Source organism: Ostrea edulis, chromosome 10 (genome assembly GCF_947568905.1).
Source record: "Ostrea edulis chromosome 10, xbOstEdul1.1, whole genome shotgun sequence".
NCBI lineage: Eukaryota > Metazoa > Mollusca > Bivalvia > Ostreida > Ostreidae > Ostrea > Ostrea edulis.
Genome location: NC_079173.1, coordinates 10,478,747 through 10,492,011, shown reverse-complemented (window position 1 = coordinate 10,492,011; position 13,265 = coordinate 10,478,747). Strand labels below are relative to the sequence as shown.

General features: G+C 33.7%; 1 protein-coding gene across 1 annotated transcript; it reads right to left on the bottom strand.

Moving 5' to 3' along the window:
- Window positions 1–454: 454 nt before the first annotated feature.
- Window positions 455–2,195, bottom strand: LOC130050929 (E3 ubiquitin-protein ligase TRIM71-like). The gene has a single exon (XM_056151902.1). It carries the CDS (start codon window positions 2,059–2,061, stop codon window positions 628–630), a length of 1,434 nt encoding a protein of 477 aa, XP_056007877.1. The 5' UTR covers window positions 2,062–2,195; the 3' UTR covers window positions 455–627.
- Between the last annotated feature and the right edge of the window lie 11,070 nt (window positions 2,196–13,265).

The window sequence follows — 13,265 nt, the reverse complement described above, 5'->3', positions numbered from 1 at the left end:
ACATACAAAAACAGAAGTATATATCAACATAAAAAAAATCGCACATTTTCGTTGAACAGAATGATGAAAATTAATAAAAACTTGTTGAAATGACAAATTTTAAATGTCAACAATTTAAGAAATCTGATAATTCATAGATATATAAAAATTAATTGTTGATATTAGGGAAATCATTGTGTCATAGAGATGCAGTAGAGGAAATTCCAGCATAGGAGTTATTGCCCTTGAAAACATTTTTAAAATTATAGATAATTGATTATCTATGGAAAATAAAAACTTTTTCAGTATCAAAAGTTTACCAATTTTTTTTATTTTATTCAGTGAATAAAGTTCCTCTGAAAGATATATTTCAATCATGTGCAAAATTTAAATAAATAAAGATTTTGCAAAAACCTATGACATCTCAAGAGGATCGATCAACCTTAAGGACATTAATCTTCAGCAATCACTAACATGACAATGACAATTCTTTATTCTCATAAACTGACATAGAAGATAGATAAATTACAAGTAATATAGTTAAATACATGCATGCGTGAGAGAAACATTAAGTACAATATCCGACAATGAGCTCACCAGGAGAGTTAAATGTAACTCTTTATCAATTTTTATCAAGTATCTTGGATTCTAAAAACAAATGTTCAAGACCAACAAAATATTTACATGATTTTTATCCGTCAATTGTATTCCATTGGATAATACTGTCCATTGAAATATTCCTCTCTCATTTGAAGACCATTTTCCTCTCATGGCTTTGTCAATGTCCGAAAATGTACACTTTATTTCGATTTTCATTCCTCTACCATTTTTCACAATAAATAAAACTTCCTCATCGCATATTACAGATCCACTTGAGGAAATCAAATTCATGGATATTGGACATATTTCGAGTACCCGACAATGTGTAGGAACAAAAAATTGGCACCGGAAAACGTTTGCATTTGACACAAACACCTTAACTAGTTTACTCGTATTCTCTTGAAAGTCAAACATTGTTGCAGATTTGACGCATCGAAAAGAAAGAGCAGTAGTGTGCGGGTCTACATGGTATGATCTTTCCCCGAGCTCATTAAGTCTTTGTAAAATCGACTTTGATATCAGGAGAAAAGCTGGTTTGTTATTATAACATAGAGACTGCTGGAAAAACACAATCGCTTCGTTGCGTGAATCTTTGTTGTGTTGTAAAGAATCTGCTTGATTTTGAAGTATTTTAACTTTTTGGAGAGAGAGAACATCTACCTCTCTTAGGAGATCCTTTTCGCATTTGTCTATGACTTTTTCTGCATTTCTGAATGTTGCTTCCATCGAATTTTGTTCATGCAAGGCATGCTCTCTAATAAGTTGCATCTCTTTTTGGACACACTGAATTACATTTTCTATCGCCTTGACTTGACTTTCAATTTCAGAGTAGATAGTGTTAGCCTTCAGTCTTTCCTTGCAGTAAACATCGCGTAGCAAGGATTGTACATGCCCAAGGTGATTACCGAAGGCACACAATATGCAAACTGGCTTTCTGCAAGGTGAAGAACAATAAATTCTCAAAATTTCCTTTTCATGATCACGTTGAGTGCAAAACACATCCGACGAAAACTCTCCTGGGTCATTTACCAGGTTCTCAGCAGAGTTTCGGTGAATAGGAAATAATTCATGGTGTATAAGTTTCCGTATTTTTCTGTGGATCAAAACACATCCATTACAAATAACGACTTCACATTGTTTACATCGATGCGACAGGTCAGTGTTTTTGTCACACATCCCACATATATGTTTCTCTCCACAACTATGAAAATCAACATATGCATTGAGGTCCTTAAGATTAGGATCACTTGAAAGTTTGTCCAAGCCTCTGTTTTGAATGCGATGTTTTTCATAACAAATGGGACAAATAATTTCTTTGTCGATCATCTTTTTCTCGAGACAAGGAAAACACAAGCTATGTAAACATGGAAGAAGGCGAGATAATCCAACAGACGTATTTAAATTGTCATTGCACAGCCGGCATTTCAGATATGTCTCTGCTAATCCTTTAATATCCTCTAGAGTTAGAACTTCCTTTTCCATTCTGGAACATTCAAACGCATATTATACAATACTACTTTCGTTTTCGTGCTGACCCTTTTCTTTACGGAGAGTCACGTGTACTACACAAACACAGAACACTCACGGATCAGGGTAAAATATATACCAAACACGGATCATTCTTAACGAAAATACATTTTCCCATGAATTATTCACGTACAGAACATAATGTTCTGTGCTAAAGTCAACTGGATTTATTGCCAAACAGAGAAGTATTTTCCCGTAATGCATGTAGGTATGTGCCCTAACTAATGGCTCTTTCGTTTCTACGGAAGTAACGAAATAACAAAAATCACGGACAAATTACGTTTTCCCGTGAAACTTCCACGATAAATATAAAATTGAAAAGTTTCTATAGTACAAAAATTCAATTGTTTATAACTTGATTTGCTTAATGTAAAACTTATACGGTACCAATAATCTTCATCAAGAATTAAAACATATATGACATTTTCTATATTTAAGAAAGATATTTCATTTTTTTTTTAAATTCAAGATGGTATGAACTGCTACGCTTCACGGTGAAATACAAGGTTTTTTTTAAGCGCGCTAGTTCTTTATGAAATATGTATGCCGGCTTGAAGTGTAACCATTAACATCATTGCTGTCGGGGGTGGTTGTATTGTATTTAGCAGTCACGCCTATATGAGATCAGGTAACTTTGGCACCAAAAGTTGAATTTCTTGGTAGAGAAGTTGTTAGTGTAAATAGTTACACTGGGAGCACGTATATGATTAGGGTTTTTTCTGGTTCAATACATTTATTCAGTTCTTTTAGTCAGGATTTTTACAAGTGCCCCTACATCCCAACCTGACCAGTGGGTATGGTGACACAATGCTATTTACACAAATACTCATTTTCACACTTTTGAAAGACTTTCATACAAAAAGATAGAAGTAAAGAGGAAGAAGACAGAGGGAAAATTACTCTGACTGTTAAATAAATACACAAAAATAAGGGAGAAATGTCAACATAGGCTGTGTTCGTTTGTTTACTCTATGAACAATCTAAAAGTCTTAAAATTTTGGTAACAAATTAAAAGTAGAAATATATATATCCATGCACAAATTATGCTGATGTACCATTTATGTCTATAATCTTCTTATGCATGCACAATGTGATATAAAATCATTCATTCAGTTTTTTAAACAATTTCCATTTTTCCTCTAATTGTTTTATGCAGTTCTTTCTAAGAGCTATGATAATGTGTCTTTCAATATGAAAGGTGAAGATAACGAACAGTGATCAATCTAATATGATATACATTTATCCAGATATTCTTGAATTTTACTAGAAGCAGTGGACTTTCTGTACATCGAGAAGAAGAATTATGTATAATGTTTCAAATGAAAATTCACTGTTCGTTATCTTCACCTTGCATTATATTAATCAATTCATTCTCTGAACAGCCAAGTAAAAATGCTTTCTTATCTGTGACAATATTAAATATAAAAGATTCGAAAAACCATGTATAAACCATGCATAAAAACTTCTGCACTTTTTCACACTCCCATAAAATATGCTCTAGAGTTTCTTTTTCTCTAACACAAAAATTAAACATGTCATGATTGATTTTTTTTCCCCAAAAGGTATTTGTAGTTAATATTCTTTTGTTTATTCTATATTGTAACCACTGTATTTTTCGGTCATTTGTAAATTTAAACACATTCAAATTGATTTTTTTTTTTCATTCTTGGTCTGTAATTGAAAATTTTTCGCTCCAATTCTTTTGATCTTTTGGTGTTTCACCACTGTAATTCAAAATCTTGTATATTTTCTTATTTCTATCATTAGCAAAGGTAAGTAGTAAAATATGTAATGGTATAATAGGTTCATCTTGTTTGCTCAAATGATTAAGAGCAACATGTTTACAATGTTTCTTAACTGTTTGTAATGCACTAAAAAATTCTAACAAGTTTGTATGGACACCACCATGAATATTTGTAAATTGATCATATGATAAAAATGTTCCATTCTCATTTATCAATGAGTTTACAAAAAAATGTCATTTTCGTACCATGATTTAAAAAAAATAGGTTTATTATCTACTTGCATATTGTCATTATACCATATCACACTTTTACATATATATTTTATACACCAATCTATGTATTCTTGTATTCGTATTGTCATCTACAAATTCTGTTATAAGAAACATTTCATTATTAATGTGTATACCCTGAATTTGATTGTTACTTCGCATTTTGATCGCTAGAATTTCTACACATAGTAAAAATAAATAAGGGGATATTGGGTCTCCTTGTCTACAACCTCTCCCATTCAAAACCATCTTAATAAATTCCCACCTTGGTTTATTGTTCTCATGATATTTGTGTAAAATAACTTTACCCATTTTTGTATGCCCTGTCCAAAACTAAAAAAGCGTAGTACTCTAAATAAAGAATCCCAAGATACTGTGTTAAATGCTTTTTCAAAACTAATAAGCAAGATCATACCTGGAATATGTTTGGCTTGAGTATAATGCATAATATCATATGTAAAACTTATACGGTACCAATTTTGATGCACCAGATGGGCATTTCCACAAATAATGTCTCTTAAGTGATGCTCAAGCCGAAATTTTGGAAATTCGAAATAACAATAAACTTGTAAGAGCTAAAAGAAAAACCAGAGTGCCAAAAATTGGAGCCAACTTCGTCCAAGGATCAGAGCTATGCATGAGGGATATACATTTTGTAATAATTAATTTCTAAATTTTATCCCCGCAATGAAATATACGTCCGTATTTTCAAGCTAGTAACGAAGTACTTAGCTACAGGGCTGTAGAGACCCTCGGGGACTCACAGTCCACCAGCAGAGGCCTCGACCCAGGGGTCGTAATGTAAAACTTATACGGTACTAATTTGATGCATCAGATGCGCATTTCGACAAATAATGTCTCTTCAGTGATGCTCAAGCCGAAATTTTGGAAATTCAAAATAACGATAAACTTGTAAGAGCTAATAAGAAAATCCTATATTATCCTGGTATTTTCTGATATATTTCTCTCTGGTATGAAAGGAGTTTGATCCCCATTTATCAACTTGGGTAAAACTGTTTTTATTCTATTGGCTATACATCCTGACCCAAGATTATAGACTGTATTTAATAATGAAATTGACCTACAGTTCTGCAAATATTGTTTAGGCTTTTTTGGCTTTGAAAGGCAGACGATAACACCCTGTCTCTGAGAAATGAATAGTTCACCATTTACAAATGCATAATTCAAAGATCCTAAGACAAATTGCCCTACGTCTTTCAAACGAAAACTTGAGAAATTCAGTTGTAAAACCATCGCTACTAGGGCTAGTGTCATTATTAATTCTTTTCAAAGTATCAGTGGCTTTGCTATATGTGATTTCCCCCGCTATTATTTGGCTTTCTTCAAAAGACAGCTTTTGGACTTCCTTAAACATGTTATCATTATTACAGTATATGATTATTTATTCAATAAAGATTCATGATGTTTGTCATGTGTTTCTGCATATGTTTTTTCTTTTTGCTTATAGCCTACATGGAAAGAATTTTTGACATCCATACATTAACTGGTTTTGTCGTCGGAGTTTCTAATGACCAATTAGTAAAGTCGTGAACATCAAATTGAAACAGTATCAGGTCAGATACATATAAGTGGGAAGATAAGATGTTAGAAGAATATAGTGAAGAGATAAGAAAATGAGAAGATGGAGAGTGAGATTCAGAAAAGAGAAAACATTACAGAAGAAAAGGGGTAGTGATTAAAACATGGCCTGGATTTCTCGAAATAAACTTCAGTCGAAACTTGGACTTTAGTCTGAATTTTTACTCAAATTTTGACTGCTCAAATAAAAGAACTCAAACTCAAGAAATCCAAGCCTTCAGTCCTGGTCCCTAATTGTTTGTATTCGATACAAAAGAATATAACATCATAATGTATGAGACCCATTTCATATACATGTAAAACTTACTTACTTACTTATCCTCTTCGTGTTAAGTAACACATAAGGCTTCCAACAGGGTCCGCCAACCAGCTCTTTCCTTCGCCTTTCTTTCTAATTGACCCCAACTGTATCCCAACTCTTTCATCTCCCTTTCAAGCGTCCTCCTCCATGTACCCTTTGGCCTTCCTGGTTTCATCTTGCCAGGCGGTGTCCACCTTAGTGCTCTTTTTACATGCCTGGTGTTATCCATTCTTAGTATATGTCCTGTAAATATCCACCTTCTCTTCTTAATTTTAGAAAACTTATACGGTACCAATTTTGATGCACCAGATGCGCATTTCGGCAAATAACGTCTCTTCAGTGATGCTCAACCGAAATGTTTGAAATCCGTCATGTATTCTGATAGTTGATTGTTAATATTATTTGCTGCGAGAATTTCGGAACCGAGAAATAAAAACAGTGCTAAAAGCCGGTGTAACTACGAAAAGTGACCCCCGTAGAATATTGACCAGGGGGTCAAATTTCTACGTAGAAAAATGACCCACTTTTTGGTAAAAATTATGGCCTTGGGGTCTTTTTTCTGTGTGTGGATTGTAGAAAAATTACCTCATAGAGTAATGATTCTGTGTCATTTTTTGATACAAAAACTGGTTTTGGTAGGAATATTCTTGTTAGGCAAATACATAGGGGTAAAATCCCGCAGCCTTATGATATGAAATTGTATTATACTTGAGTGTTTGAATTAAGGTATTCCATGTATAATGAAAGGATAACGAACAATTTTGAAGGATTTAAATCAACATAAATGTTTATTGTTAAATACTGATGAAAGTGAAGCAGATGAAATTCACATGACTGGTAAATGATTAGAAGCTGACCTTTTTGCACTTAAGACTTTTTGGAAGAGTTGTCTGCCCTTTGTAAAAATAAGAAAAATCTAATTTTCTAAAAATGTGTGTGGTCAATGATTAATTTTATTTCATATTTTCATAAAAAGAAAGTGTATGTAACTTTCTACCGAGAGATTTGTATGAAAATATAATTTGTTTTTAAAATATTGTAATAAAACATGCTTTTCCCATATACTTCAATGTTAAATTCTAGGTGAAATAAATCAAGCAGTAAACAAAAGTTTAAAAATTCCTATGGTGAATTATTTTTATTTGATGAACCCTTCAAAATGATACCATGATTACAAATATTCCACCATCCATTTATTAGATATGAAATATGGTCATTATACATTGAATACCTTAATATGTATACATATCTAGGTAAGCAAAATAGTTGAACAGTGCATATCCCTTTTTTGTTTCGTTTCGTTTTGTTTGTTTGTTTTAAAATTTTATCCGGGGGCCATGATTTGAACAAACTGGAATCTGCACTATGTCAGGAAGCTGTCATGAAAATTTCAACTTTTCTGACCCAGTGGTTTTTGGAGAGTTTTAAAGATTTCCCCTATATATTCGCAGGTGAAACTTTTATCCCCTATTGTGTCACCACCCTTATCCCGGAGGCCATGATTTGAACAAAGTTAAAACTGTATATGTTAGGAAGCTTTCATAGATTTTTTTAGCTTTTTTGACTCAGTGGTTCCTGAGAAGATTTTTAAAGATTCTCCTTGTATATTCGCATGTAAAACGTTAATTCCCTGTTGTGGCCCCACCCTACCCCTGGGTGCCATGACTTGAACAAACTTAAATCTGCACTATGTCAAGAAGCTTTCATGTACATTTCAACTTTCCTGGCTATCTTTAAATGACCCTAACCTATTTTTGCATTTTCATAATTACATGTATCTCCCTCTGGAAAAGGGCGTTGCCTTGCATTCAAACCAACTTGAATTCCCACTTTTTAAAGGATGCTTATTGTCAAGCTTGGTTGAAATTGGCCTCGTGGTTCTGGAGAAGAAGTTGAATATGTGAAATGTTTACAGACAGATGGACAACAGATGATCAGAAAAGCTCACTTGAACCTTCAGCTCAAGTGAGCTAAACATTCCAGAAAACTAATCATTGATGCTATTTTACCAAGTACAAGAGAACGTAGTGGAAAATCAACGGATCGAGAGGAAATTCGAACTTGATTTGTAACGTGTTATGGCAAAGCAATTTAATGTATCAAATATGATATAAATATCTGCAAGAACAGAGAAAAGTGTGGAAAAGTTTATTTGCTAGACTGACAGACTTAAATGGTTGGAGACTAATAATCACACTTGTTACAATCATATTCCTGTTAGACTGATAATTTGCAAGTGAACAAGTTATATGATATTATATACAATCAGTTAAAATTTGTGTTCAAAACAATGCCCACAAAAAGTAAACAAATGTTTGCCAACAACAAACCGAATAGCACAAGCCAACAACGTGTTTAGCAATACCCCACACAATTTTACACTACCTTTTCATTTGAAGTCAAATATTTGGAGGAGAAATAAAATATACGTACTTATCCTGGTGTGTTTGTTTTTACTTCACTGTTACTTTTAAAATTTGTATTATTTCCCCCTTATCCCCCCCATTCATGTCAAACATTAGATAGAATGATACATCATTAAAGTGATATGTTCTACCGTGCCGATTTAACGATAGAATGAAAAGTACACTCAGTACATGATTCGGTAAAGTCATGTCACATGTCACTATTATACAACCAATAAAGTTACCTTCGCAGTGGACCCGCCATTAATTTCACTTTAATTAGCGTGGAAGGAGAACTAAAACCTACATGTCCGTCTGGTTAAAATCAGACTCCATATTCATTGTCATACCGTTGTGTTATTTTCTTTTGATGAAAATTGCTTTCAATAGGCCTAATTTAATGAAGAAAATTATCTAGCAAGATTGCACGGGTAAACGCATCTTTTCCCTCTAGCACTGCAGAGATTATATTTGCCTGTTCGTCTTTCAATTCTTCAGTGTCATTCTGGGTCCACTGCACATCATACTCATTTCGTCATCAAGGTTCGTTTCAGTGTGGTCCATAAATGACAGAAGGCGGTTCTTCATTCAGCATTCCTTTTCCAACAAAGCAGGGTGCTCCGATAACAGTTTCCGGTAAAATGGCAGTCAATTTGAATCGAAAAAGATGACATTTCAAAGTATTCAGTTTACAATATCATTTTACTTTTTTACATTGTTAAGGACTTACGAATTATCAGTGAGGTTAGTTCTATTCAGTTTTAGCTTTAAATTAACAAGTTTATTCTTTGTTGATTTAAAAATTGTTATGGAGCGATTCTGCAATTTTCTGCCACATTACAGGTATATGGGAAGGATTCTATCTGTGGTAAGGAATTCTAAATAGTCAATAATCACCCTGTTGATATTATGGTTTTGAAATACAATGTAGGTACATTTATCACGCCTCAGACAAAATTGTTGAAATCTAATTGGTCAGATCTTGGTCACATGACGCCGTGAAAAAAACCGTATCATGCGAGTAAAATCCGTATTGGGCGAGTAATTTTATTTATCGTCGGGTTCGACTTGCAGTCGTGTCAAAAGGAAAGACATTTGACTAAGTTGTATGATTATAGACCCCCACATATACAGTTGGAGGTCTTCGACGTGATAAATTCGTTACACAGTTAGTTAGTGACCTGATACGGAAAAATACATGGTGTGAAAAGAAAACCCGTATCGGGCGAGGCGAAGCCTCGCCCGATACGGGTTTTCTTTTCACACCATGTATTTTTCCGTATCAGGTCACTAACTAACTGTGTAACTAATAGTATATAGATAGATAGATACTCCAAACCCATTCCTCTTCTTTATCTTTCTTCTTCCTATTTGTTACTAGTATTTTAATTATTTATCTGAACAACTTGATTTTATGTAATACTTTGTGATGTGATATAAAAGTTACTAGTCCCAGGTCTGTATTTATAATTGTAAGGGGAGAACATTTTTTTATATAAAAAAAAAATAAGTTGTATCAGATGGGATTCGAACCGGGTGCCGAGAGAAGGTCGCGTGTGATGGACAATATGCATTAACATCTGCGCCATTGAGACTCTGCAACTACGTAGATATTTTTGGTATTCTGTGTGTCTGATTATTATTGTAAAATTAATTATAATTGACTTTGAAGAGTATTATATTCTATTAATTTTGGGTAAAAGTATCTCTTGTTGAGTTAAAATAATTTCGTGTAATATTTTTCACACTTATGAAGACGGTCAGTGATTGGTCAGTATGTGTAATAATAGAACCTGCTATTGGCGGTATTTTTGCACGAGATACAGAACAACAAAGACGTGTCTGATGTTGTGTAAGTTTTTGGTGATATATTTGTCATTTTCAAGTACACAATAATTTGTCAGTGAATATTTTGAGTGCATAGATTCACTATATCGTGTGTAAGGTATTGTAGGAGATTCTTTGCTAAACAATGCTGTTAGGAAGCAGAATTCAATATTTAGCATTTGCTTTAATCAACCATATAGAATTGAGAACTAGTTTGTAGCTAATGTTTTCTGTTTATACTTAATGGGAGAATATAATTGAGTTTTACATACATGTACTTCGGTGACACAACGGTGTTTGAGTTATATGTGTGTTTCAATATATTTACAGTGTTTATTTTATTAATAGGTCTAAATGTAGGTGATCAATGTATTACGTTGACCTTGACCTGTCGTGGTGGCCATTTTTGGGGCCGGATATTGCGTGCCTTGTTTAAGTTTGTGAACTTTGCGTATTTGCAATTGCTATTTGTTCATGTTGCTAATTATGCATGTTTATAATACATGTACTACATATGAATCCTTGCAAAGGAAATATGTTTGTATATATGATTGAGGTCAAGCAAATCTTGTACATTGGTTAAGTCACTAGAACAAATTATAATGTGTTTTTATTTATTTATATTTATAGGAGCACTGTCATTGATTCATTCATTGATTCATCATTGATTGATCACATTACACTACAACTGTGAATAAAAGGTGAAAAGAACTTGTGTGTTACATAATTATATAGTATAACGAGATAGAACGAACACAACGGCTAACTTTTTATAAACGTTTTATTCATACTTATGTATAATGATTTATTGTTAATCAAAACAAGAACCCCATTGCCGCATCGCTCACATAAGTCACCCTGGCCCAGCTTTGTTCAGCAGTTCTAATTTTTAAAAAGATTTTTTCTCTCTATTTTTATTAAGATGAAAAAATTCAAAGTGTAACTGAACATGAATTCACACAACATGCCTAAACAACAATGTGACTAACATGACCTTGCTGTTTTGGGAGAAAGTCTATAGATCACATACATCATGGTATGAAATGGAAGGTCTTCCCATAAGAAATTTAGACACAAAATATAAAAGTTCTACCTTGAATAGTTCAGGAAATATGAAGTAGGTAAGATTTGTTTTAAAAAAGTAGGTCATACTTTAAGGTCAATATCACACCATAAAGAATCTCTATACAAATTATGAAAGCTCTTCCTTCAATAGATCGGAAATATTAGAAAAATTACGTTTTCTTAAAAGGTCAAACTTCAAGGTCCCAACATCAAAGATCATGGTATAAAATGAAAGGACATGCAAAAAGAAATTTATGCATAGAATTTGAAAATTCTACTTTAAATATAAAATAGGTCATGTATCACATGAAAGACCATGTCATAAAGAATATATTTACCACACAATATGACAGCCCTACCTTAAATAGTTCAGGTAATATTCAATATATTACATTTTCTTAAAAGTGGGTCAAATTCCAAGGTCAATGCCACAAGATTGGAAACTTTAACGCGATAAAGTTTTGTCACAAGGAATGTATATACATGTACACTGTACATGACTGATTAATTTGATATTGTTTAATGTCCCACACGAGAATATTTCACTCATATGGAGACGTCACCGCTGCCGGTGAAGGGCTGCAAAATTTAAGCCTATGCTCGGCGCTTACGGCCTTTGAGCAGGGAGGGATCTTTATCGTGCCACACCTGCTGTGCACGGGACCTCAGTTTTTGCGGTCTCATCCGAAGGGTCTCCCCGTTTAGTCGCCTCTTACGACAAGCAAGGGATACTGAGGACCTATTCTAACTCGGATCCCCACGGGGTTACACTGTATCTATGAAAGCCCTATTTTGCACTATTTAAATGTTAAGAGTAAGGTTTAAGTTTTGTAAATTGGGTCAAACTCCAAGATCAAAATCACAATGCCAAAGGTTGATTAAGAAATGCACATTGTAAGACCCAACCACAAGGAACGTTTATTCAAATTATGAAAACCTTAACTTCAATAGTTCAGGAGATATTGAATAGTTTAGGTTTTCTTTAAAGTAGGCCAAACTCCAAGCTCATAAAGCTAACAAATGGCCCATAGGTCACATCGCTCCCCTGAGTCACCTTGGTCCATATTTAAAGATTTTTCCTATATATTTGCATGTAAAACTTTGATCCCTATTGTGGCCCCAACGTACTGTCCAATGGTTTTAATAAACTTGAATCTGCACTATGTCATAAACCTTTCATTGAAATTTGTACTTTTCTGATCCAGTGGTTCTTGAAAAGAAGATTTTTAAAGATTTTCCTTATATATTTGTATGTAAAACTTTGATCCCCTATTGTGGTCCCATCCTACCCTCGGGGGGACATGCCTTTGACAAACCTGAATCTGCACTATGTCATGCAGCTTTCATGTAAATTTGTACTTTTCTGGCCCAATGATTCTTGAGAAGATTTTTAAATGACCCAACCCTATTTTTGCGAATATATCCCCTTTGAACGGGGCATGGCCCTTCATGTGAACAAACTTGAAAGCCCTTTTTGTTTTTGCCAAGTTTGGTTAAAATTTGCCAAGTGATTCTGGAGAAGAAATCGAAAATGTAAAAAAATGTTTAGAGATGGACAGACAGACGACAGGCGATCAGAAAAGCTCACTTGAGCTTTCAGCTCAGATGAGCTAAAACTTTGGTAACAAAGAAAAGATTATGTCACAAGACATGCACATATGAGATATGAAAGTCCCATCACTTACCATTTAAAAATTATAGTCAAGATTAAATTTTCGGACACGGACAAAGGAGGACAAAATATGCTCTCGACTATAGTGGCAGGGGTATAAAAATCCACAGCTTGGGGAACATTTGCATTCGATTTGATTTTGAAAAGATTTTTTTTTACAAATTGATTTCCTGTATATTTAAGAAATAAGGTATCATTTCAAAATATTTATCGGGATATAAATACGGGTTCGTCACGTAATGATAATCCATAAAGCCAGAAGGGCTTTATGGAAAA